Genomic DNA, 23675 nt, shown 5'->3' with positions numbered 1-23675 from the left:
ATAAAGTCACGTGGGTAAAAGTTCATGTGCAATCTAACACGTGAGTTGTTGTTTTGCACAAGTACTTGTGTTTCAAATTTTGGGAGCTAATGTTTATTGACTAAAGTAATAGTTTTTCCTTTACAGGGACTCTTATGGGGTTCATGTTTTGAGCTGGTTACAAATGTGGGACGGTATCAAGTATGGTGATGAGGGCTACATAATGCCTAAGTACTCTTCTCAAGAAATCCATGATTTGAAGGTTGGATGCTTGTGGTGGCTTGTAACTCATCGGAACAACTTGCATGATGATCAAGTGTTGTCTTTGCTGTGAGGAAACCCGCAAAGCAAGAGGAAGAAATAAATGACGAGCATATATTGTATTTAGTTTTTTTTTATTTGACAGCATAATGACAGCTGAATGTAAAGTTCACATTTTGTTCTTTTCTTTGACCATGTAATGACAGCTGGATGTTAAGATATGTTAATGTGTATTGATATCCTTTACTGGTTATGAAGTTTTTGTAATGGTATTCATATGTTTTGATAATGTCTAGAAATGTAGACTAAATAAAACTGGATAAACAAATGGCAACCATGATGACTTGATAGGCATATATCATAGTCCTCTCTACCACATCCATTTACAACCTCAACGGGGGTTGTTGACAACTTGAAGAGAAGTGGTTAACAACCTTGGCAATGTCCCTCTGTGGGATACCACAACTTCTAAATAGATTATATTATTAGCACATATAACGACCTTAACAAAAAAAAAGGGAGCATTTTGAAGTCATTAATAGCTTTAACTGAACCAAATATGATTACAGTAGATTTTTATTGTAGCGATTCATTTACAACCTCAACGGGGGTTGTTGACAACTTGAAGAGAAGTGATTAACAACCTTGGCAATGTCCCTCTGTGGGATACCACAACTTCTAAATAGATTGTATTATCAGCACATATAATGACCTTAACAAAAAAATGGGAGCATTTTGAAGTCATTAACAGCTTTAACTGAACCAAAAATGATTACAACAGTTTTTTATTGTAGCAATTCATTTACAACCTCAATGGGGGTTGTTGATAACCCGAAGAGAAATGGTTAACAACCTTCACAATACCCCTGACAACTCATGCTGTGGGATATCACAGCCTCCACATAACATCAAATTATAACCAAATCATATCATGTTACAACCTTAACACAACTCGGATGTGTTAAGAAATCATTGAACACTGCAAGTAGGAGAAATTGTCACTTTATATCAATAATATAATTCAAATAGCCAATGACACACTACAAAAAAACATGTATTTTGTAGCTGTTAAAATATGACGTTTCTAGCAGTTTTAACCGCAGCAAATAACATTTGAGGCAGTTAGATAAACCGCTAGAAAATCAAGTGCAAGAAACAGATTTCTAGCGGTTATGGGAACCGCTACACAGTATGGTCAAAATGCCAGAAACTTTCTAGTGGTTAAAATAACTACAAGAAAAAACAAGTAGTCGAATGGCAATGAGACGAAATTTGTAGCGGTTATAAACCATTAGAAATCGCTAAAAAATTTCTAGTGGTTCATTAACTGCTAGAAAGTTCTGAGCAAAATTTCATTTTGTCGGGACACAAAAATTTCCATTTTGGTGCCAAAAATTTCTAGCGGTTAATATTCGCTAGAAAGTTTGGAAGAAATCAAATTTTGCCGGGAATCGAAATTTTAGAATTGGCGCCAATAATTTCTAGCGGTTAGGAACCGCTAGAAATGTGACAGCAAATTTAAATTTTACAAAATTTGTCCCTCTTTTTTTCATTTTCTAGTTGTTTAGGAACCACTAGAAAGTTTATTCCAAACGAAAAAAATGAATTGAGATGTTTGATTATTAAAAAATATAATATTATAAATTTAAAAACCATTAAGTAGATTATATTAGAGAATTTTTGTTAATATGTATAATTACCAATATATTACATGTTATACATTTGAATTTTGTAATAAATAATAAGTAATTAAGTCATAATTGTGTCAAATGAAGTGAATTTAATTTAATAAGATAGTTGTATTAAAGATGAGATAGTTTATAATATTGAACCTAAACTGTTATGTTGAGAAGTGCTTGAATCAGTTGAGGAGGGTATGACAAATGTGAAGAAGAAAAATCTGAAAGAAAAAGAGAAATAAATGTGTTAGTAAATTATAAATAAAGACAAATAAAAGATATTAAGACTTATAAAATAAAAATCACCTTACCATATAATAAAGAGGAAAAAACCACCGTATCAGAGAGTAAGAAAAAAAGAGAGAATTATAAAGAAGAAGGGGAGAAGAAAGAAAAGAGATGGGGTAAATGAATGAAAAGGCGATGTGGTATTTACAGTGATCAACGAGACATTTGTAGCGGTTTTTTTGCAGCGTTTTAATTCATTTTATAGCGGCCTTGCATTTTTTAGCGTATAATATAACCGCTAGTATTTGTAGCGGTTATATAACCACTACAAATTGTAATTTTTTACTTTTTAAAAAACTGAACCATTTTTAATTTATACATATTTATTTATGAAAGACAAATTTTTTGAATGATAAAAATTTTTGAAACTGCTATTCTTGATCATCATCCTGTCTGAAAGGAGATATTAAAAAAAATTATGTTAGAATTATAATATATTTAGAAAAAATTAGTAATTAGTAGTTAATTATATATTTAAAAAAGACATATACCTGATAATTACCAAATTATCGTCTCCTTGAGGAAAGAAGTTTTCAAAATTTGGGGGTTGGAAGGGTTCGCTGTCGTAAATAATGTCACCATCACCCATATCATAAAGATCCCGTGGCTTGAGGTGAAGGACCATATTCCAGTCTTTATGTTTCTCGTCCTTGATATATTAAACCTGGTGTGCCTCGGAAGCAAGAATATATGGCTCATCATCTTCAGATTCCCCCGTATGAATTAGCCTAGAGAAATTAACAGAAGTGATGCCCAAGTGGTCAGTAGCGAGTCCCCATGAACTTGTCGTATTTGCCCAGGAGCACTTGAACAAAGTTACGGTAAAAAGCTGGTAACTCAACTCAATGATGTCAATTAGCTTTTCATAGTAAGTGACGCCTCCAAGGCGCATATCACTGTCACTGCTGCTAGCATAACATCTAGTCCTGAATGTCTCGCAAACTCTAGAGTTTTGTGTGAGCAATCCCTGATCACGTCCAACCGTACAGAACTTAAAGCCGTTGACATTATACGCAATAAACCTTTGTGCATGGTCTAACGGACTGAGGGAAAAAGCTTTGAATTCATCTATGTATAGGCTGTTGTCATTACGTATTTGATGTGTAAACCAATTAAGAAACTCTTTATGGACTCTTTTATCAATGTCAGCGGAATGCACACGCCCCCGTAGCTGCCGTCTAAGGTAACTTCTAAACTCACTACAGTGAAGTGTACTTTATGAGAAACAAATATAAAGTGTAAATGTTAGTGAGCTTATATAATACTTACTACATAAAGGGTTCAACTTAGCTGCAATTTATCAAAACATGTCTGTGTGTTTGGGGTTTCTTTGTGGTGAGTCTGAAAAATTCATATCCTCCAACTGGTTTCCCGATAGAAGGAAATAAAGTTGACGTGGAAGGACCAGGAGGAGAATCATCTACACGACACGGGCAGTTAGAAAATGTCTCCATGTCATCAAAGTACCTTGAACAGAAAGTTAGGACCTTATCTCCAGAATAACCTTCTGCTATTGACCCCTCATGCCATACCTTATTCCTAACATATGATTTTAATTTTCCTAAGTACCTACAAGTTAATATTCCATTAATAATTGCGAGCAAATTAAATAATAATGTGAAATTTAAAGAGGTGGGGATAAAAGATAATCTAGTACCTCTCTATAGGGTACATCCATCGATAGTGAACTGGGCCAGCAACCTTTGCTTCTCGAACCAGGTGGACAATCAAGTGAACCATAACAGTAAAGAATGATGAAGGAAATATCATCTCAAAGTGACAAAGTGTAAGAATTATTTTATTTTGCAGCTGATCAAGCTCTTCCACTATTAAGACTTTCACACACAACGTCTTGAAAAATGAACACAATTCCACCAAAATCACTGATACATCAGAAGGAAGTGTGTTTTTCAAGGCCAATGGAAGTAATTGTTGCATAAAAATATGCGAGTCATGACTTTTTAACCTAGTAAGCTTTTGAGCTTGCAGATCGATACACCTTGAGATGTTGCTAGAATATCCATCAGGTACTTTTTTGTTCTTCAACGTCGAAAGGAAGATATCTTTGTTCTGCTTTGTCAAGGTGAATTTAGCTGGTTGAAACTTGTCGTTTTCATCAGGCCAAGCCTCTTCACGAATTCCCCAGGCCCGTAAATCTTTTCTAGCTGTGAGATGGTATTTGGACTTTCTAGCTTCGTTGAGCGACGTATATAGCACATTATCGCACATATTTTTTCAATGTGCATAACATCCAAACTGTGTCATAGCAAATTAGATTCCCAATAAGGAAGAGTGAAAAATATGCTTCTCTTCCGCTATTGCATAGGTTGCATATCAAATGTGCCACGAGATCATCGTCCCAGTCGTTTGGGATCCACATTCTTACCAAACTCGACATTAACATCTTCTAACTGCCGCAAAATATCCACACTAGACAAAGTAATAGGAGGATTTCTCTTCTTCTATTTCCCATCAAAGCGAATCGATTGCAATCTAAATATGTGCTTGGAATCGTGGAACCGTTGATGTCCTATGAAGCACCACTTGCGACTATGTGGAAGGCGACATGGCACGAAATCAAAATTGTACTCAGGACAGGCCAACCCAGTATGCACGTTCCAGCTGGACAAAGTTCTCAAACCGGGAAAATCACTTATTGTCCACATCAAGGCTGCACAGAGATTGAATAGTCGCTTGTCATATGAGTCATATGTCTCAACACCATTCGTCCACAAGTCGATCAATTCGTGTATCAATGGTTGCAGGTGTACGTCTATATCATTTCCTGATGCTTTCTTGCTAGGAATGATCATGGAAAGCAAAAAGGAGCTTTGCTTCATACACATCTAAGGTGGTAGATTATATGGAATTAACACCACGGGCCAGATACTGTTACTTGTGTTCATGTTTCTGAAGGGATTAAAACCATCGGTTGCCAACGCAAGACGTACATTTCTAGGATCACTGGCAAGGTCTGGAAATTTCACATCAAATGTTTTCCACGCCTCTGAATCTCATGGGTGCCTGATGATGCCTCTGTCATTAAAGCACTCAATTAAACTAGGTCCTAATTAATTTATAGTTTAGGATCAACCTAGGTCATTACTTCCAAGAAGCAAGTTATGGGTTTCTTTAGGTAAAAATTTAGGTGATAAAAAAATGCAATAAATTGGACCTAATCTAAAATGCAAAATTCTAATTCTAAATGCAAGATGCAAATGTCCTAAAATCTATATGAAAATTAAATTAAACTTAAATTAATGCAATGCAATTTTTGGGGGGATTTTTTTTGAAAAAAAATTAAAATGATAAAAGAAGAAAATTGACTAAAGAGCAAAGAAAATTAACAAGTAAAAATTGAGAAGTTCTCATCGGTAAGGTAGAGGGGACAACTTAGGATTCGCATGGATTTAACCTTCATAACCTTAATCAGTTAATTAGACCAAAGGGAGATGATAAGAGAGTGGAATTAATAAACTTAATTGCCTACTTGAAATAAAAGAAACCCTCAATTTCAAAACCCTTAAACCATTAGAGAACTCATAACAGTGTAAAGATGACTAATTAGGCTTATTAAAACCAATGAAATTAATTCAAATTAATTCCGGAAATTATGTTTGAAATTATCCAATTAAACAATCAGAAAATTAACCAACTTGATTAAACAATTAAGAGGCAAAAGAACCCAAATTTTGCAATTCAAACCACATTGATAATTAAACTCATAATGAAAACTCAATTACAAATTCAATTAACAATGCAAAGATTCATAAACATAAATTCCATCAAGTGTCTCAACACAAATAAAATCCAAATATAAATCCAATCCAAGAATAAAAGTGACAATCTAGAACTAAATTGTCTCACAAAATTACAACTTAAAATCATTTAAAACTAAATAATTTCAAGTCCTTGAATTAAAAAGATAAATGAAATATCACTCCCTTGTGGTCCTCAAGTGCTAGCCCAAGGCTCAAGTCTCCTCCATGCTCTTCCCAAGTTGCCTCCCTAACAAGCTTAAGCTGCCATCAAAATGTCTCCTCCTCCAAGCTCTTTGATGCAATTCACAGACATGTGACATAGGGTGGATGATTCAAGTTATGGGTGAAGCACGTGTGGAGCAATTGATGAGAGTGCATGTTGCGGTGTGACTATGGAATGGAATGAAAGAATTATGAGAGGGCGTGAGACTAGAGGAATAGTGGTGAAGGAGAAGATTTGACGTTGAATTTTTTTTCCGTGCGTTGAATGGAGAAGGATAAAAAAAAGTGATGCTAGGCGTAGGCTGAAGGGATTATTTTAATGAGAGAAAAGGAAATTTTCTTGGATCCAAAACTTAAGCCCATTAGTAATTAATTGACCAACTTGATATTAGCTATTAGATTGTGCTTAAATCCTAAGAAACAATCTTGTACCATTGGATTTCCTATGGACTCTTTATTGACCAACAAGAATTTAAGTGCATCCATTAATGTAGATTATATCCAAATATAATCAAAAATTAAATATCAGATATGCACAAAAATTAGGCAAGAAATTGCAAAACTTTTTAAAAATATGAGAGTTGTTTCCAAAGAAAGAGAAAAATATTAATTCCAAGTCAAAAATAGGAAATCACAAAATATTTATATTTTTAATCCAAAATCTCAATTTTTATGAAAAATCCAAAAATCAACCAATTAATCCAATAATGCATAAAAATCCAATTAACCTCAAAATTATCATTTAAATCCTAAATTAATGTGGGATAAAATGTATAAAATTTAGGCTTTATCAGTGCCTTAACCCATCATCTGGATTTTCCTCAGTCACATGTTACCTCATGTGCTGAGCTATTTTTGATGACATATACATTCTTTGCAACTGTGGTTTCAAAGGAAAGTATCTAAGAAAATAATGTATTCAAAATTTTAAATATCAAATATTTAAAGACTGAACAAGTAACACATTATAATCAATTGTATTCAGAATTTCAAATATTGAATATTTAAAGACGAAACAAGTGACATATTATAATAAATTGTATCGGAGAATTTTGGTTGGTTTCTTCTTCTGCTTTTTCCCCTTCCGTATCGACTTATAGCGAGACGTCTTACATCTCGTACAAATCTTCTTATTTGTATAATCTCCCCAGTACAACATACAGTCGTTTGGGCATGCATCTATCTTCTTGTAGTTCAAGCCAAGCTTGTTAATAATCTTCTTTACTTTATAAAAAGATGGAGGGAATTCAACTTGAGGGGAAGCATCTCCTAGTAATTCCAATAGCATGGACATCGCCTTGTCAGTCATACCACACAAGCATTTGATATGATACAACCTCACCAAGAATGACAACTTAGAATGCTTTGTGCACTCAAAATAAAGAGGCTTATCAGCTTCGCTCATGAGGTCAAAAAATTCCCGAGTAGTTTTATTTCTAAGAAACTCCGGTTGAGGCCCCTCTACTTCATCTTCGTTGGGATCCTCACTTTCGTGAACGCCAAAAGCATCACGCACAGCATCGTTCATGGTATCGGCTTCATCCACTCAAACTCCCATCCGTGAAACTCTCGTGGGAAGGGCTTAAAGATCAAATGTTCTCTAACAATATCTCTGGAATGCCACTTCTTGAAATTACATTTAGGACATGGACACTGAATCTTATCATTTACGGCGGCATTGGCAAAAGCAAAACCCAAGAAATAGTTTAGACCAGCCAAGTATTACGGAGTCGACCAGTGCAAGTTGATCCGCAACCTATCCATCACTAATGTTGCTCAAATTTCATGAACATATGACATGGGAAGCTCAAAGAGAAGTTAAAATGAATTTCAGATGGAGTTCTTCAGCTTATAAAGAAGGCTGCCAACAGATACATAACGATCAAATTTTTGTAGCGGTTCTAAACCGCTAGAAATTTCTAGCGGTTTTAACATCTAGAAATTTGAATTCAGAAGCATTTTCTAAAGGTTAGAGATTTTCTAGCGGTTTATAACCGCTAGAAGTTTCGAGCCGGAAGGGAAATTTGAATATGACAACAGTTATCTATTTTCTAGCAGTTTATAACCGTTAGAAATTTTTTTGCTAACGGTTATTTATTTTCTAGCGGTTTATAACTGTTAGAAAGTTCGAGAGAGGAGGGAAATTTGAATTTCCCGTGACTTTTCTAGCGATTAACTAACCGCTAGAAATTGTTAATATTTTCCAATTTTGTAGCGATTTATAATCTCTAGAAAATGTCAGTTAGAATAAATTAATATTTATTAAATTAAATTTTGCAAAAATGATAAAATAATAAATAGGTATTAAAAGGTATCAATAATATATGTATGCATAAAATTTAAAAAATTCCCTGATATGTTAAATATTGAAATACATATTCCAAGAATGAATTTTAATGTTAAAAGGATATATGTTTAGCATGTTTTATATAGTGCAACAATATATTAATTAATACTTGATATAAATAAAATTATAGAAATAAATAATAAAAGTAAAAAAATAAACATAAAATTTAAATAAATATCCACATAAAACATAAGATAATAAAATCCAAATCTAAATAAAATCCTACACAAGGAAAACAGGGGAAATCAGGGGTGAGGGGCAGAAGTAGCATCATCATGATCGTCAGGTGCTAGATCCTCCTGTTGGTTCTGCTGGGGGTGGGCAAGCTGCTGATCACGCTGGGGCTAGCTTGGTTGTTAGTCGTGCAGGGGCTGGACTGGTGGCAGGTATACATCAGGGATCTTAGGAATCGGGATGTTTAAAGCGATAGTGATCACCATATCACGCATGGCCATAGCAACTGCCTTCAACTGGTCAAGCTGCAACTGGAACTGACGATCACACTCCTCTATCCTAGCCTCCATCTCTCGCCTGATCTCCTGTTACAACCCGTCTGAGGATGAGGAACCCGGCCACTTCGCTCCTGTGCTCGCCTGAGAGCTCCCCGCAGTGTATGAAGGGCCAACGCAACCCAAATGGGGCAACCTAGGCAGTGTGGGTCCAAGATCGAGCCCGTTAACTCGACCAAGGTGCTGCGCTCGGCCACGACCCGCTAAAAGTGAAGTGGTGGGATCCAAGGCAGACCCCTGAGACTCACGCAACTCGGTATCGACCTGAGTCATCCGTGCCTATCAAAATTAATATAAAGATATTAATTAGTATGAACTAATATTTATACTGTGACATGATATTAATATTTAATTAATTACTTACCGCCATCTCCTCAATCTTATCTGACACAGGCCCATCTCGAGGTCTATATAGAATCGGCCACATCTCGCCATAGGTGGGCGTGTATCCTCGTTCCTGCCGCATCTTTTGCCTCTGTAAATAAAATAAAAGAAATTATTAATTAAAAATTAAATACATATACACATTTAACAAATTCTTTTCAAGTACTTACAATCTCGTCATAGGTGATAGCAAAGCTCCTGGATCCAGCCCTATGATGTATTGTCTGTTGCTTGACGCTCTCAGTATTTCTTTGGGAAAGAGCCTGAAACAAAATGTAAAAAAATTAAATTAAATTAAATTAGTCAAATTGGACAAAAAATAAAAAATTATAATTAATGCAATATTATCATACCGTCTACTCAGCCGACATCCTAAAATAAACATAACTTGATAAGTCTTGCCCTAGGACTCCACCAGGTATATCTGCCAGTATCTCCTGCAGGGGCCTTGTCACATCACCTTTCTTCTCCCGCCACAGGTCAGCCCTCCTGTTCTTCCATGCCACCCCAAGTCTCTTGATCGTATCCGCCCTCAACTCCTCTGCCAATATAAATTTACTCTGTAATTAAAAATATAAAGAATTATATTCATTTCGCTAATATAAATAAAAAATAAATTAAATAAATAACAAATTATAATCAAACAATTAAGCAATTTAAATAAAATATATATATTCATTTAACTAATTTAAAAATATTATAAATAAAAAAATAAAGTATATCAATAACAAATCATAATCAAACAATTAAGTAATTTAAATAAAAATATATTTTTATTCAACTAATTTAAAATTATTATAAGTAATAAATTAATGAAATAAATAACAAATTATTATCAAACAATTAAGTAATTTAAATAAAAAATATATATTCATTTAACTAATTTCAAAATATTATAAATGAAAATAAATTACAGCAATAACAAATCATAATCAAATAATTAAGTGATTTAAATAAAAATATATTTTCATTCAACTAATTTAAAATTATTATAAGTAATAAATTAATGAAATAAATAACAAATTATAATCAAACAATTAAGTAATTTAAATAAAAAATATATATTCATTTAACTAATTTCAAAATGTTATAAATAAAAATAAATTACATCAATAACAAATCATAGTCAAACAATTAAGTAATTTAAATAAAAATATATATTCATTCAACTAATTTAAAAATATTATAAAAATAAATTAATTAAATAAATAAAATTTAAATACAAACAATTAAGTACTTTAAATAAAAAATATATATTTATTTAACTAATTTCAAAATATTATGAATAAAAATAAATTACATCAATAACAAATTATAATCAAACAATTAAGTAATTTAAATAAAAAATGTATATTCATTTAACTAATTTAAAAATATTATAAATAACAAATTAATTAAATAAATAAAAAATTACAATCAAACAATTAAATAATTTAAAAATAAAATATATATTCATTTACTTAAATTAAAAAATTATAAATAATAATTTTATATTACCTTCATCATTTTCCAACCTTGTTGCTTCTTCTCCAGAGTGATTTTCTTCCAATCCTTCACATAAATGGGGAATAGGGTCTACTGCTGACTAAGAAGGCGCACATACTTGTTATACAACTGGCTACTTTTCTTAGTCGGTTGGCCCAATTCATTCAGCAGCACAACCACCTGTCCGCTCGTCGTCATATATAGCTCTCTGGCTGTCAGCCTCCTATAGGACCTGTTCCCCTCAGAGTCTGCAAAATTTAATCAAGAAATTAATTATATATTAATGAATTAAAACAATTTCTATATAGATTAAATAGTTGTCAAATTTAAAAAAGTTAAATAAATACTTACTCTCAAATTCTACTTCAAAACCGATCTGGCGTCTGGGAGCAGGACGCTGCTCAGTATGGGGATTCTCATTCCCCTGAACTTGCTCCTCCTCCTCCTTACTAGCATCACCATGGGATTGTTCATCCCCCAAAAAATGAGCCTCCTCAGTCCGCTAGATATCATCATACTCCATGAAGCTCAGGATATCCTCCTCACTCATATCGTAGTCATGAATGCTCGGGAATGGCTCACTAGCATCATGACCCCCACCACCATGATCCTCGCTGGGTCTTGCTCTCTTAGGATCAATCGGCTCCTTCCCTGCTCAACGACTCATCCTAATACTAGCAAATAACAATTGCAATGAAAAGTATATTTCACAACTAACAATTATTAAAAATAAATAATTATATCAAATAATAATTATTTCTATTAACTCTAAATAATAATATTAAATAATATTAATTGAAAAACATATATTCCTATATTTAAATTTGCCGTTAACTCATCAAAAAAATATAACTACTTCTATTAACTCTATAAAAACTAGCCTACTATAAAAAAAATTTCTATTAACTCTAACTAAATTAAGCTAGTCTATCAAACTTAATGTAGAAAATATAATAAAATAAATAAAATACAAAATAAAAACAAAAATTATTTATAAATAAATTACTATTCTTACATGAAAATATGGATCTACAACTGGATCTAATCTGGATCTGGATATACTTCATGGAGAGAATTCGGCAGAACTCCGCCTCAAAATTCGCCAAAACAGTGAAAATGGCGCGGCGGGGGGTATATATATAGGCCGCGATTTTCTAACGGTTTTAGAAGAACCGCTAGACTTTTCTAGTGGTTTAAATAAAACCGCTAGAAATTTCTAGTTGTTACACTGTGCCGCCTCCTGCATTCAGCCACGTGTCACAACTCCTTAGGAAAAATAAAAAATTTCTAGCAGTTTTAAGAGAAACCGCTCGAAAGTTGGTTGCGTTACTAGCGGTTTAGTAACTGCTAGAGAATGGAACGACGGTTTGCATTCTCTAGCAGTTCCATCAGCAAAACCGCTAGAAATTAAATGCTGGAAGTGTGGCGCCAACTTCGTGCCAAAACACGTGAACAATTATGGCAGTCACTTTCTAGCAATTTACTTCTAACCGCTAGAAAAGTTTAGGGCCCACTCGGTTTCTGGTCAAAGCGCTACAAATTCTTACGGTTTGATTGAAAACCGCTAGAAATTTTTGAATTTGTAGCGGTTTTATTTAACTGCTAGAAATGTACCATTGCTAATTCAGTTTTGTTTTTTTGTAGTGACAACCTCCATAGCGTCTGATAACAAGTCCATTACAACCTATTGACAAGTACATCAAAATACAGATATGATCTTATATCAAATTACAACTAGATGTCAATTACCACTTGATATATATATGTACAATGTAACTACACCAAATTTACAACCTATTCAAAAAAGCATACAGGTTGCATGTGTGGATAATGACGGACAACTTGAGGTGTAGATTAGGACATTTACAAAAAAAATTCCATCATAAACATTCACAAAAAGAAATATAAACAAGCCACTAGCAAAGCTCAACTTGGATTGAGGTTCCGGCAAGTCTTCACAGTGTGGCCTGGCTCATGGCATCTTCCACAGTGGAAAAGTTTTAGTGATTGGTGACTGTAAAAATGTTCCTGTCATCATCTGTGTAATGATGAGAGCTTCAGAACATGGACAATCATATGTCGCAATTGGCCTCATACTACTTGCATATATTTTCTCTTGAACTGACAATTTATAGCAATCATCTACAAATTCATAGACACTGCTGCGAAGTAGCTTTATCTCTGCACATGCATGAACACAAGGTACACCACTCATTTGCTATGCTAAACAAGTGTATTTGTGTGTCGTTAGATCAACGGTGACAAATTATTTCAGTAGGAGATGTAGTATGAACTTAAACTCGGTTATCTCTATAATATACACTATGCATATTCTCTGCTCTTGCTACCTTTTCTTGCAAATTAGACTTAATATTTGGCCTAACGCCATTTGTCCAATTTCCCATTGCCATTTTACTTGCAACCATCTTCTTCGCTAATTTCTCCATATGCTTATGTATGAGAACTGACACATTGTGCTTCCTCTCCTTCAAAATCCAGGCATTAAACAACTCCACAACATTAGTGGTGATATTATCTTATCATTTAAACAAAAATTTGCTTAAAACTCATCTATTTACATCTCCTTGAGTCTCAACCTAATCAGCTAATTGTGGACAAAATTATCTAAGTTTTCCTATTGCGGCAACGTATTCATCCTCAATCCTTACGTAGGCGATTCCACCCAGCATTTTCAATGCGACCTCCTTCGAAGTACCTGAAACTCGTCCCCTGTCTCGGTTAATTTTTAAATAATGTGCACTAAAATTTTCTTTTACATGCCTGTAGTAAAAAGCATGTCTCTTGCCACTAAATACTATCTGCATAGCACCTATAATGGGATTATTCCGATATGAAACTATCGTTGTCTCCACTGATCTTGTGATGTCTTTCACATTCTGGAGAAACCAAGTCCAATTATCATATGTCTCCCCACTAACTGTACCATGTATATGCTAATAAAAACAGTTCATTGTCCGCATCATATGTATTAGCTGATGATATATATAACGTTGTGGGACCTGTGTGTAATTTTCTCATTTGGGACACTCATTCTATTTTTTAAATTTCTAAGTAAATATTATTACTATAATTAAAATAACACTAATGCAAAATTATTGTTTCTAAAGTTGCCGGTTATATTTTAGACAGTTATATTTTTCAACTTGGAGTATTATTTGACTGATGATATATATAATGCTTTTTAAAATTAAATATTTTAGATACTTCAATTTTAAAAACCTGAAATCCAAAACCATTCTATTAACTAAGAAATGATAAAATGGGCCATTTCTCATTTGTAAGAAAGTGCTCGCACTTATTTTTTTAATTTAAAATTATTGAAGAAGCAACCAATAAATAACAATAGGAAGGTATGAAAGAGAAACTAAATATCTTCTTAAATTGTTGAAACTGAATAAATAAAAAAATTAATTGGTTAATAGAATTGGGAAGTTATATTATTTTTATATTATTTGATTTGAAATTTAAAATATTTATTAACACCACAATATACATCCCATGATTTTCAGGATCAATGAGGTTTCAAATTTTAAAAATATATCACGGCTGTTGTACATCCCATGATTTTCAGGATCAATGAGGTTATTTCATGCAATTCAAATATGAATAATTTTAGATATACAAGTTTAAGACGTACAACAATACCATTAAATAAGAAATAATAAAATGAGATATTTTTTTTCAGTAATAAGGAAAAAATGCATCATAGGATGAAGAACGCGTATAAATAGAAGAGGTCTGCATAAAATTTTGACTTTTGCAAAATAGAAAAATAATGCCTATCTATTTTTCATTTAAAATTATTGAATAATAACCTACTACATAAGAAATAGGAGAATGCGAATAAGAGTTAAATGGGAGCAAACAATAAATATCTTTAAAATAAACAACTATCGATAACTTTAAATTTAAAATATTTTTTCAAATAACTTCTAATTCTAAAATGTAAATAAACAACTCAATTAAAATAATTTAAATGGAAATAATGTGAAATAATTGCCAGATTCATTTTGAACGATAACTGCCAAATGTCATCCAACCGTCCAATTAATTTAACCGTCCAAACAAGGCCGCGTTGCCATCTTGTTTTATCCTAACAGGCTGCTTTTCATTTTTAGGTTTGCTTTAATACTTCAGTTATTAATATAAGAACTAATTAATTAATTTAAGTAAATTAAAAAAAATTAGTTAAGTTAGTTATTTGTAATAAGAAGATGTTTTTTCCCCTAAAATACCCTTGCTAATAATGTGTATTAGTTAACATTTTCAGTTAATAAAATATTTAACATGTGCAACTTTTATAAGGACCAGCTTTAAAAAATTAGATAAATATGAGAAACAAAGTGAATTGAGATCTTATATTTAAAACTAAATTAAAAGTTAAACTAGCTCTTATATTAAATATCAGAGGTAGTAATTTTTATTTGGTCATGATAAGTTAAAAAAAAAATTGTGTTTTAAATGTATTATACTTAACATTGGTAACTTCGGAAAATACTAATTCAACGATTTTAAAATGATAAATCAACATTTAAATGCTATTAACATATTAATTTTTAGTTCAAAATATACATTTAAATTAAAAAATATTTAAAACAAAACCTAATAAATGCCGCCAAACATAATTATTTCCTGTGACTAAATTTTATGACATGATTTTATAGGACTTACTTGTAGTTTTTCATAAAAATCATAATTTAAAAAATATTTTAAATTGTAACTTTTAAATTTTTTTGATCAACTTCTTAAATAATGATATTAGATCTAGTATAAAAGTTATTAATAACACTACTCATTAAAATATTATAATTTTGAAATGTTTTAATATAAATTTTTAAGATTAATTAGATAATTTTTTCAATAATAAAAGTAAGGATAGGAAATTGATTGTTTCATAATTATTAAACTGAATACAATTTGTTGATAAAAGTAAGGTTTTGCTTTTTCAGGTGTTTCAACAGGGTTTTCTTCTCAAAGCTCTTAATTAATCGGTTTTTCATTGTCTTGATTCCAAAATGCAAAATGTCGTTTACAAAATCATTTCTAAAGTGTTGTGTGATAGATTAAAGAAAGTTTTGCAAGATCTTATAACCCCGAATCAGAATGCTTTTTTAAGGGAAGGCTTATTGCTGATAGTATTATTTTTAGCTTCAGAATGTATGGCAAAGATTCAGGGAACAAGGAGGGCAAAGACTAGTTGGTGTGCCTTTAAGCTTGACATTGCAAAGACTTATGATAAGGCCTTTTAGCAGTTCCTTCAGAAAGGGATGGAGAAGATGGCTTTTCCTACGAATTGATAAGGCTTATGATAAGGTCTCTTAGCATATCTCCTTAATTCAGAAAGTTGGATTCATTTGACCATGCATGCAATGCATTTCAATAGTTATTTATCAAGTCAATGTCCAACTCTGCGTCGAGGGATTTGTTATCTCGGCGTCAAGGGGATAAATTATCTCCACATCTATTTTTGCTCTTCAAAATGTCCTCTCCTATATGACTAATCAGGCTGATTATCATGGTTGTTGGAAAGGAATTAAAACTCACAAATTGAGTAGCACATTGGAAGGAGGTTATGCATAGAGGTGATATTTTTAGCATAATAATTTTTTATTTTTAGGTTGATACAAATCAATTTTGTTTCTAAATTTTTTTTAAATTTTATATTGTGTGACAACTTAATTGCATATTAGCATTGAAAAACATTGTAAGAATTCAATTGAAAAAAACCACAAATTTTTTTTGAGAAAGATTAACCTGAAGAAAAGATTACAAAGGAAAGAAAACCACAAAAAAATAAAGGAGAAAGTAAGTTTTCTATTAGAGAGGAAAAGTGAGAAGAAATAAAAGTTGAAGAAATATGGTGTGAGACCTTTTTTCCCTCCAAATTTTCTCTCCACACATGAGAAGATTTAGAGAAGAAAACCATCTGTCATGTTTGCCCTCGCATGTACACCAACTGACCTCCTTTTTCTATATTTGCGCCTCTTTATTATTAGAGTAAGCTATTTACAAAATAAAAACTTTTAACTTACCCTCTAAGGTTCCTAAATGTGTCTTAGGATTTATCTCATAGTGCTTATACAAGGGTTTGACACTAAATCAATACACTAAACGAATTAAATTTACTCAGTTACCTCTACGATAATCTTTCAAATTCTGATAGTTAAAACTCAATCTTTTTTCTAAATCCAAACTTCTAAACTTGCTTTGTCCCTTAAAATATTTATTCCATTAAGAAGCTCTAGTCGTGTAAAATAGAGGTTGTGTAGAAAGTTTTGTGATCATGAGAGGTTAAAAGTATGAAACTTATCGGCTTAGAAACTTGAGCTCTAAAAAATTTGATGGAATCCATGGGAAGAAGAAAGAGGAGACTGCTGCAAGGTCCTTGACACTTATGTTTGAAGGTTGAGAAAAGACCATTAAATTGATCTGCTGGCCCCTGACAAGCATAGACCTGATAGTGGGTATGGATTGGTTAGAAGCAAGTGGTTCCACCCTAGATTGCAAGAGGAAGTCTATTATGTTACATTCAAGTTTAGTGTTTATGGAAGTACTAGATGTTTATATTTTGCTGTCAGTGGCTCAGGTAGAGAAATGTGTTAAAAGGAGTGCCAAGCTTCTGTGGTGTTATTCTCCGTATAAGCTCAAAAAGAAGGGATCTTATCTATTTAATGAGTCATTATTCAGTTATGAGAAGTAATCATGTTATCAAGCTATAAAGATGAGTGAGAATTTTCTTTGACAAGTATTTATGTGTTTTGGTATTTGTAATAGAATACGGTTAGCTTGCAAGAGTCTAATGAACTATTTATGGAGCTTTTATATAGCTAAATATTTAGAGATAAGTTCCTCTAAGATTTTAGCTGATTAAATTTTATTATTTTCAAGTTTGTTTTATGTTGTATTTCTTGCGTTCTCAAGAGAAATTCATATCATCTTATTTTACCAAACAAAAAACATAACGGCAAACATGTTTTGATATATCTTATTTAAAAAATAATTTTATTTTAAAAACATGAACTGGTATATTATCACCTATAACAAATAAATAGATGGATAAATAGTTGGAAGAATTAATAAGCGTGAAACTAATAAAAAACGTTATAAAGATCTGAGTGGTTCAATAACATTATTAGTTGCAAAAGTTTGGATTTAGTAAGATCGTGAGTGGCAAAATTGTGGAGAGAAGGAATGTTTCGATATTAAAGTAGTGTGCTTTCAATTCATTTCAAAAATAGGGAAATCGCGTGGCATGATGTGGGGTAGATCTTTCAAAGGTTGGGCGGATTTGTCTCATGTTGAAGGAAAAACGAAAAAAGGACTTGGTCAACATGGTTAGGAATTCTGCCGGCCTCCTTTTCCTATTCTTAGTTGCTCCTCATCTTCCTCGTGTTCCTCCTCCTGGTGCTCGAATCTTATCAAAATTCCTTTGCACTCTATCCAAGGCCTCTTCACCCCCCTGCAGCACCTGTTTTGTATTGCAAATCAGGCCCTTTCTTGAGGTTGAGGGTGCGCACGCTGCTCCCTAGGGCGTGTGTGCGCCAACCCTTAACAATGGCACTTCGTTATCCTTGGTTGCCGATAATTCTATTCCTTCTTCTTGTATATGTTGTTCCCTCTTCCTCTGGGGATTCTGTCTCGGAAGGGCTCCTCAAGTTTAGGGACTCCCTAGAGAACAACAATGCACTATCCAGTTGGAACCAATCCTCCCCTCCTTGTGTTGGTGCCAAAGCCAATTGGGTTGGCCTTCTTTGTGCCGACGGCAAAGTTTGGGGTTTGAAACTTGAGAAAATGGGGCTCAAGGGGGTCATCAATGTGGAACCCCTTCGAGGCCTCCCAGATCTCCGAACCATAAGCCTAATGGGCAACGATTTTGATTCCACCTCTTGGCCTGAATTCCACAAGCTTGTTGCCCTCAAGACCCTCTACCTTTCCGATAACAAGTTTTCAGGCATCATTCCTGATGATGCCTTTCAACGTATGGTGTGGCTCAAGAAAATTCATTTGTCAAACAATCAGTTTACTGGTCCTATCCCAATTTCACTGTCTTTATTACCTAAGCTTAGGGAGTTGAGGCTCGAGAACAACAAGTTCCAAGGCCACATTCCAGACTTTAATCAACCTACCTTAAGCTCATTTAACATAGCTAACAATCAGTTGGAGGGTGCAATTCCAATCAGCCTCAGTAAAATGCCAGCCTCTTCTTTTTCTGGTAAGACACCTCACATTCATTTTATTAAGATATCTCAATTCGATCGTCTTCTATATTAGAAGAGGTGAGGTTAATTATATAGTGTCGATTTAACTATACGATGGCATTGATCCACATGCTCGAGATGTAGACATAGCCTGTTTTTTGTATTTCTGCAGAGTCTACTTGTGGGTTTTCTTTTTCTCTTCTTTGATTTCCCTTTTTCCGTACAAGAGAAATTTATTTCTTGATGTCATCCTTGCTCATTTTCCCCGTGAATAGCACTTGCATCCTCCTGATAACTAGTTGTGTGTGTGTGTGTGTGTGTTTTTTTTTTATCCCTCTCATTTATTTGTGTTGTCCTTGAATAAAGAATTCTAACACATGGTTATGTAACTTTTCAAATTGTATTTCAAATATAAGTAATTGATTTCTAATACAAGTAGTTTTCGCACGTGGTGTGTTTTTTTTTTCTGTTTTGTAAAGACAATAGTCCTTTATGTTTTTCTTTTATAAAACCCCAAAATTTGAATTGATCTGGTCCATTTTATAAGATCATACAATTTAGCTCCTAAATATTCTTTTATTATCTCTTATATATTATCTTTTTCTTATACTATATTTCCTCTTATTTTTTATCTTATTGCTAGTATTTTTTTTCTTATCTTTTCTCTTGGTAGATAAGGACATACTTTAAAAAAAAAAAGATTCAAGTTTTGCATATCTATTGCTTTTAACCAATTTTAACTCTTTTTTAAACTATATGTAACTCAATTAAAAGGATTTTATGAAAAGGATTGAAGGGATCAATGTATTTAACGATATGATATATATATATATATATATATTCAAAAATAAAACAAATTAGATAACATTATCTCTTTTCCAAATGGAAAATATATGAGAAAAATTCAGAAGAAAAAAAAAAAAATCAAAGCCATACGTACTAGGAGAAATTAGCTCTTCTTGAGTTTTTTTTATAATAGACCTTATAATGTTATGTTAGATAGGCTGAAGTTGAATCATTTAAGTGTTATGGATATTTGTGCATATTAAAAATATCAAGTTAGAAAATATAATTAAGCATTTCCAATAACTAAAACGTATCTGACGTTATTTGAAATTTAATTAGTTATAAAGGTGTCAAATCAAAATACTTTCATTTGTTTCAATGTATTGTTGAACAAATAAACATTTTTTTAGACATACAGCTAAACTTGTTTAAAGAAATAAATGTTTTAAATTAATTTGTCAATAAAAGAAGAAATGATCTTTGCAAGTCACTGAGCCTTCAGTAAAGATGCCTTTAGTTTTTTCCCCACGGAGGAACCAGAAATTAAAGAAAGAGAAAATCTATTTGTACCAATGTACCATAATATAAAAAATAAACAAATAACTATTATGCAGTAATTAGGGACTTTTTCTACAATGAAATCCAAGGAAGTGAAATGGTTAAAAGGCTTAAGCTACTCCTCCGGTCCTTAATATAGGACCTAATTGTTAAGTTAGTTTTATTCCTAAATATAAGACCTATTTTTTTATATTTATCAATTTTTTTAAATTACTCTTATGGATACTCTCCAACATAATCAAATAGAAGAAAGAGAGAAGATATTAAGAAAAATGATTATAGTATTTTAGGAAAAACATGTCATATTTCTTATAATTAACTAACTTACCTAACTTCCTTAATATAATCAAATTAGTTAAATAGGTCTTATATTAAGGATCGGAGGAGTATACTTATTTAGAGATTTTTCCCACCTCCTTATAAATCGAGAGGTTAAGATAAATTATTTTGAAATAAATAAAACATTAGTCCCCTATTCTCCTTTCCTTGCATTGTGTCCTTTCACCTTAACGTTATTATTTATTTTTTGTCTTTTGATGAATATTTTAATTATTTAATATCTAGTAGCAAGTATTTTAGATAGTGCCCAAAAAGTCATAGATATTTTCTTATCGAAAAAAAGTCATAGATATTTTAAATAATTTTAATAATAAAATCATCACCATCATTTATTTGGGAGGATGTTCTTACTAGCTTATCATGTAAGATGAAAAACCATAAAACAAAAAGAGTTTATTCATTATCATCTATTTAAATCAGCCCACTAGTTAAAAATTGGAAAGACGTAGTTATATATAACATATTCCTTTCCATTAGCATTATATCCCAAACAGTGGTCAATCAAATGACACAAATTTTGTGAATGATGCAATTGATATTGATAAAAAGACCTCATTAATATTGCCTTATCATTATTATTATCAATGCCTTTTAGTAAAGTACATATTAAATTATCCAATCACCTTATTAATTAAAGACTTCTTAATCCACAGAAGTGAAAAAAGAACTCCAAAGACATTAACGCTTGCACTATATATATATATATCACTTGAGCGGTAGCCCAGCCCCCATTCCCCAACCCCCAGCCCCGACAAAAACTGAGAGGTAGCCCAGCTTAAAGTATCCCCATCCGTAATATTAAGTTTTCTAAGGATTTGGTCCTAAGCGGGGATGAAAACTGAGTATTACATGCTTGTACTATGACGGGGTTGTTTAGGGGGGATTCCCACATATGAATAGTAGTTAAACATAACAAATTTACTGTACGGTGAAGATGAATTAAAATTTACGAGACTGCATGTGGCAAAAATAAACAGGTAATGAGGGGCTATGTGGAGCCCCATTGGGTGCATGCAAATCGTCCAGCTCAAAGCAAGGCGCCTCAATCGGGAGCATTGTGGTGGTAGCCATAGTCGTAGGAGTGGCAGTGATTGTGATAATAGGAGTAATGTTGATGGTCCTTGGAAGAAAAACAAAGCAAGAGGGACAGTGGAGAATCCAACAACATCAGGCTCTCAAAACAAAGCAGGAAGCAATGAAGTAGACGATGGGAGTAGTCATCACTCAGTATCATCACAAGCCTCTACTAGGTCTGGCAAAAGAGCAGCAGATAACCTGAAGTTGTCGTTTGTGAGAGACGATAGAGAGAGGTTTGATTTACAGGAATTGTTGAAAGCATCAGCAGAGGTATTAGGGAGTGGTTGCTTCAGTTCCTCCTATAAAGCTGCTTTGTCTAGTGGTGCAATGATTGTGGTCAAGAGATTCAAGCAAATGAACAATGTGGGAAGGGATGAGTTCCACGAGCACATGAGAAGGATTGGAAGGCTATCGCATCCTAACTTGCTCCCTCTGGTGGCTTACTATTATCGAAAGGAGGAGAAGCTTTTGGTTACTGACTATGTCAAGCATGGCAGCTTGGCCGTTCGCCTCCATGGTATGTTTGTGTGGGTGTGTCTCTGTGTGGGCGCGTGCATGTGTATGTGATTAATCGTATGACTTCTTTGTTTGATCAGGACACCAAGGGCTAGGGCAACCATGCTTAGACTGGCCAACAAGGTTAAAGATCGTTAAGGGCATATCAAAAGGTCTAGAATATCTGTACAAGGAGATGCCAAGCCTGATAGCACCCCACGGCCATTTAAAATCCTCAAACGTGCTCCTGGGGGAATCCTTTGAGCCCCTGCTTAATGACTATGGGTTGGTCCCTGTGATAAACCAGGAGCTTGCTCAGGACACCATGGTGATATACAAATCTCCAGAGTATCTCCAAAATGGGAGGGTCACTAAGAAAACTGATGTATGGAGTCTTGGAATACTCATTCTTGAGCTTTTAACTGGCAAGTTCCCTTCCAGCTTTCTACAACAAGGCAAAGGAAGTGAAGTGGGCTTGGCTAATTGGGTGCATTCTGTTGTCCCAGAAGAGTGGAATAGTGAGGTGTTTGACAGAGAAATGGGAGACACCTCAGCCAGTCAAGTCCAAATGGCCAAACTATTAAAGATTGCTTTGGATTGTTGTGAAGGGGATGTCGACAAGAGATTAGATCTTAAAGAAGCTATTGAGAAAATTCATTCGGTCAAGGAGACCGACTAAGATGACAAACAACTAAACTAGTCGTCTCTTACTTGGTGAACCATATAACATTTGGGAAGCCTTCAAAAGCTTTTTCCCTTTGATTTTTTCACTGTAACCATGTGGGAGAAATTGAATTTCTAGGGTTTAGCCCACCCACTAAGGCATTAATTCTTAACATATAGGTTTGATCTTTTCATTTTTTTCTAAGAAAACATTTTTAAAAAGGACAAAGCTGATTGTCTTCTTTGATTTGTTTTGATTCATATCTCTTTGCTATTGATTGCATTTTATCTAATGACACTACCTAACTGAAATCTACGTATCGTGAAGTTATCACACTAAATGCTTTTGTAAATTTGCAACTACACAATCTATTTACCAATACTAACTATATTGGTGATGCTCATTTCCTAAATTGTTATCATGAATTAAGATCTCTTTCTTTTGCATGCTAATATTGGGTGAAAATTATACCATATTTGTAGGAAAAGATATTATGTATGTCAAAATGTGCTAATTGAAACTTATGTATACTAGTGATATCATAATTAGGGCTGCACAACACACAAACTCTTCGTCTAGGACATTAATTTTTTAAAATTCTTTTATGGGAAGCAAGATTTCA

The 23675-nt window shown here is 33.1% G+C and overlaps 1 protein-coding gene across 1 annotated transcript; it reads left to right on the top strand.

Moving 5' to 3' along the window:
• The first annotated feature begins 18490 nt into the window (after nucleotides 1–18490).
• LOC114718420 (pollen receptor-like kinase 1) lies at nucleotides 18491–23068 on the top strand. Its single transcript, XM_028903722.1, is given in 4 exon segments — nucleotides 18491–19148; nucleotides 21795–21959; nucleotides 21962–22411; nucleotides 22491–23068. Coding segments are annotated over 4 exon segments (1851 nt in total).
• The last annotated feature ends 607 nt before the right edge of the window (nucleotides 23069–23675 follow it).

Source organism: Neltuma alba, unplaced genomic scaffold (assembly GCF_004799145.2).
Source record: "Neltuma alba isolate B1F8T4 unplaced genomic scaffold, ASM479914v2 tig00002165_pilon, whole genome shotgun sequence".
NCBI classification, from domain to species: Eukaryota; Viridiplantae; Streptophyta; class Magnoliopsida; order Fabales; family Fabaceae; genus Neltuma; species Neltuma alba.
Note: the sequence above shows the minus strand (reverse complement) of the source record. Positions and strands in the feature narration are given on the sequence as shown.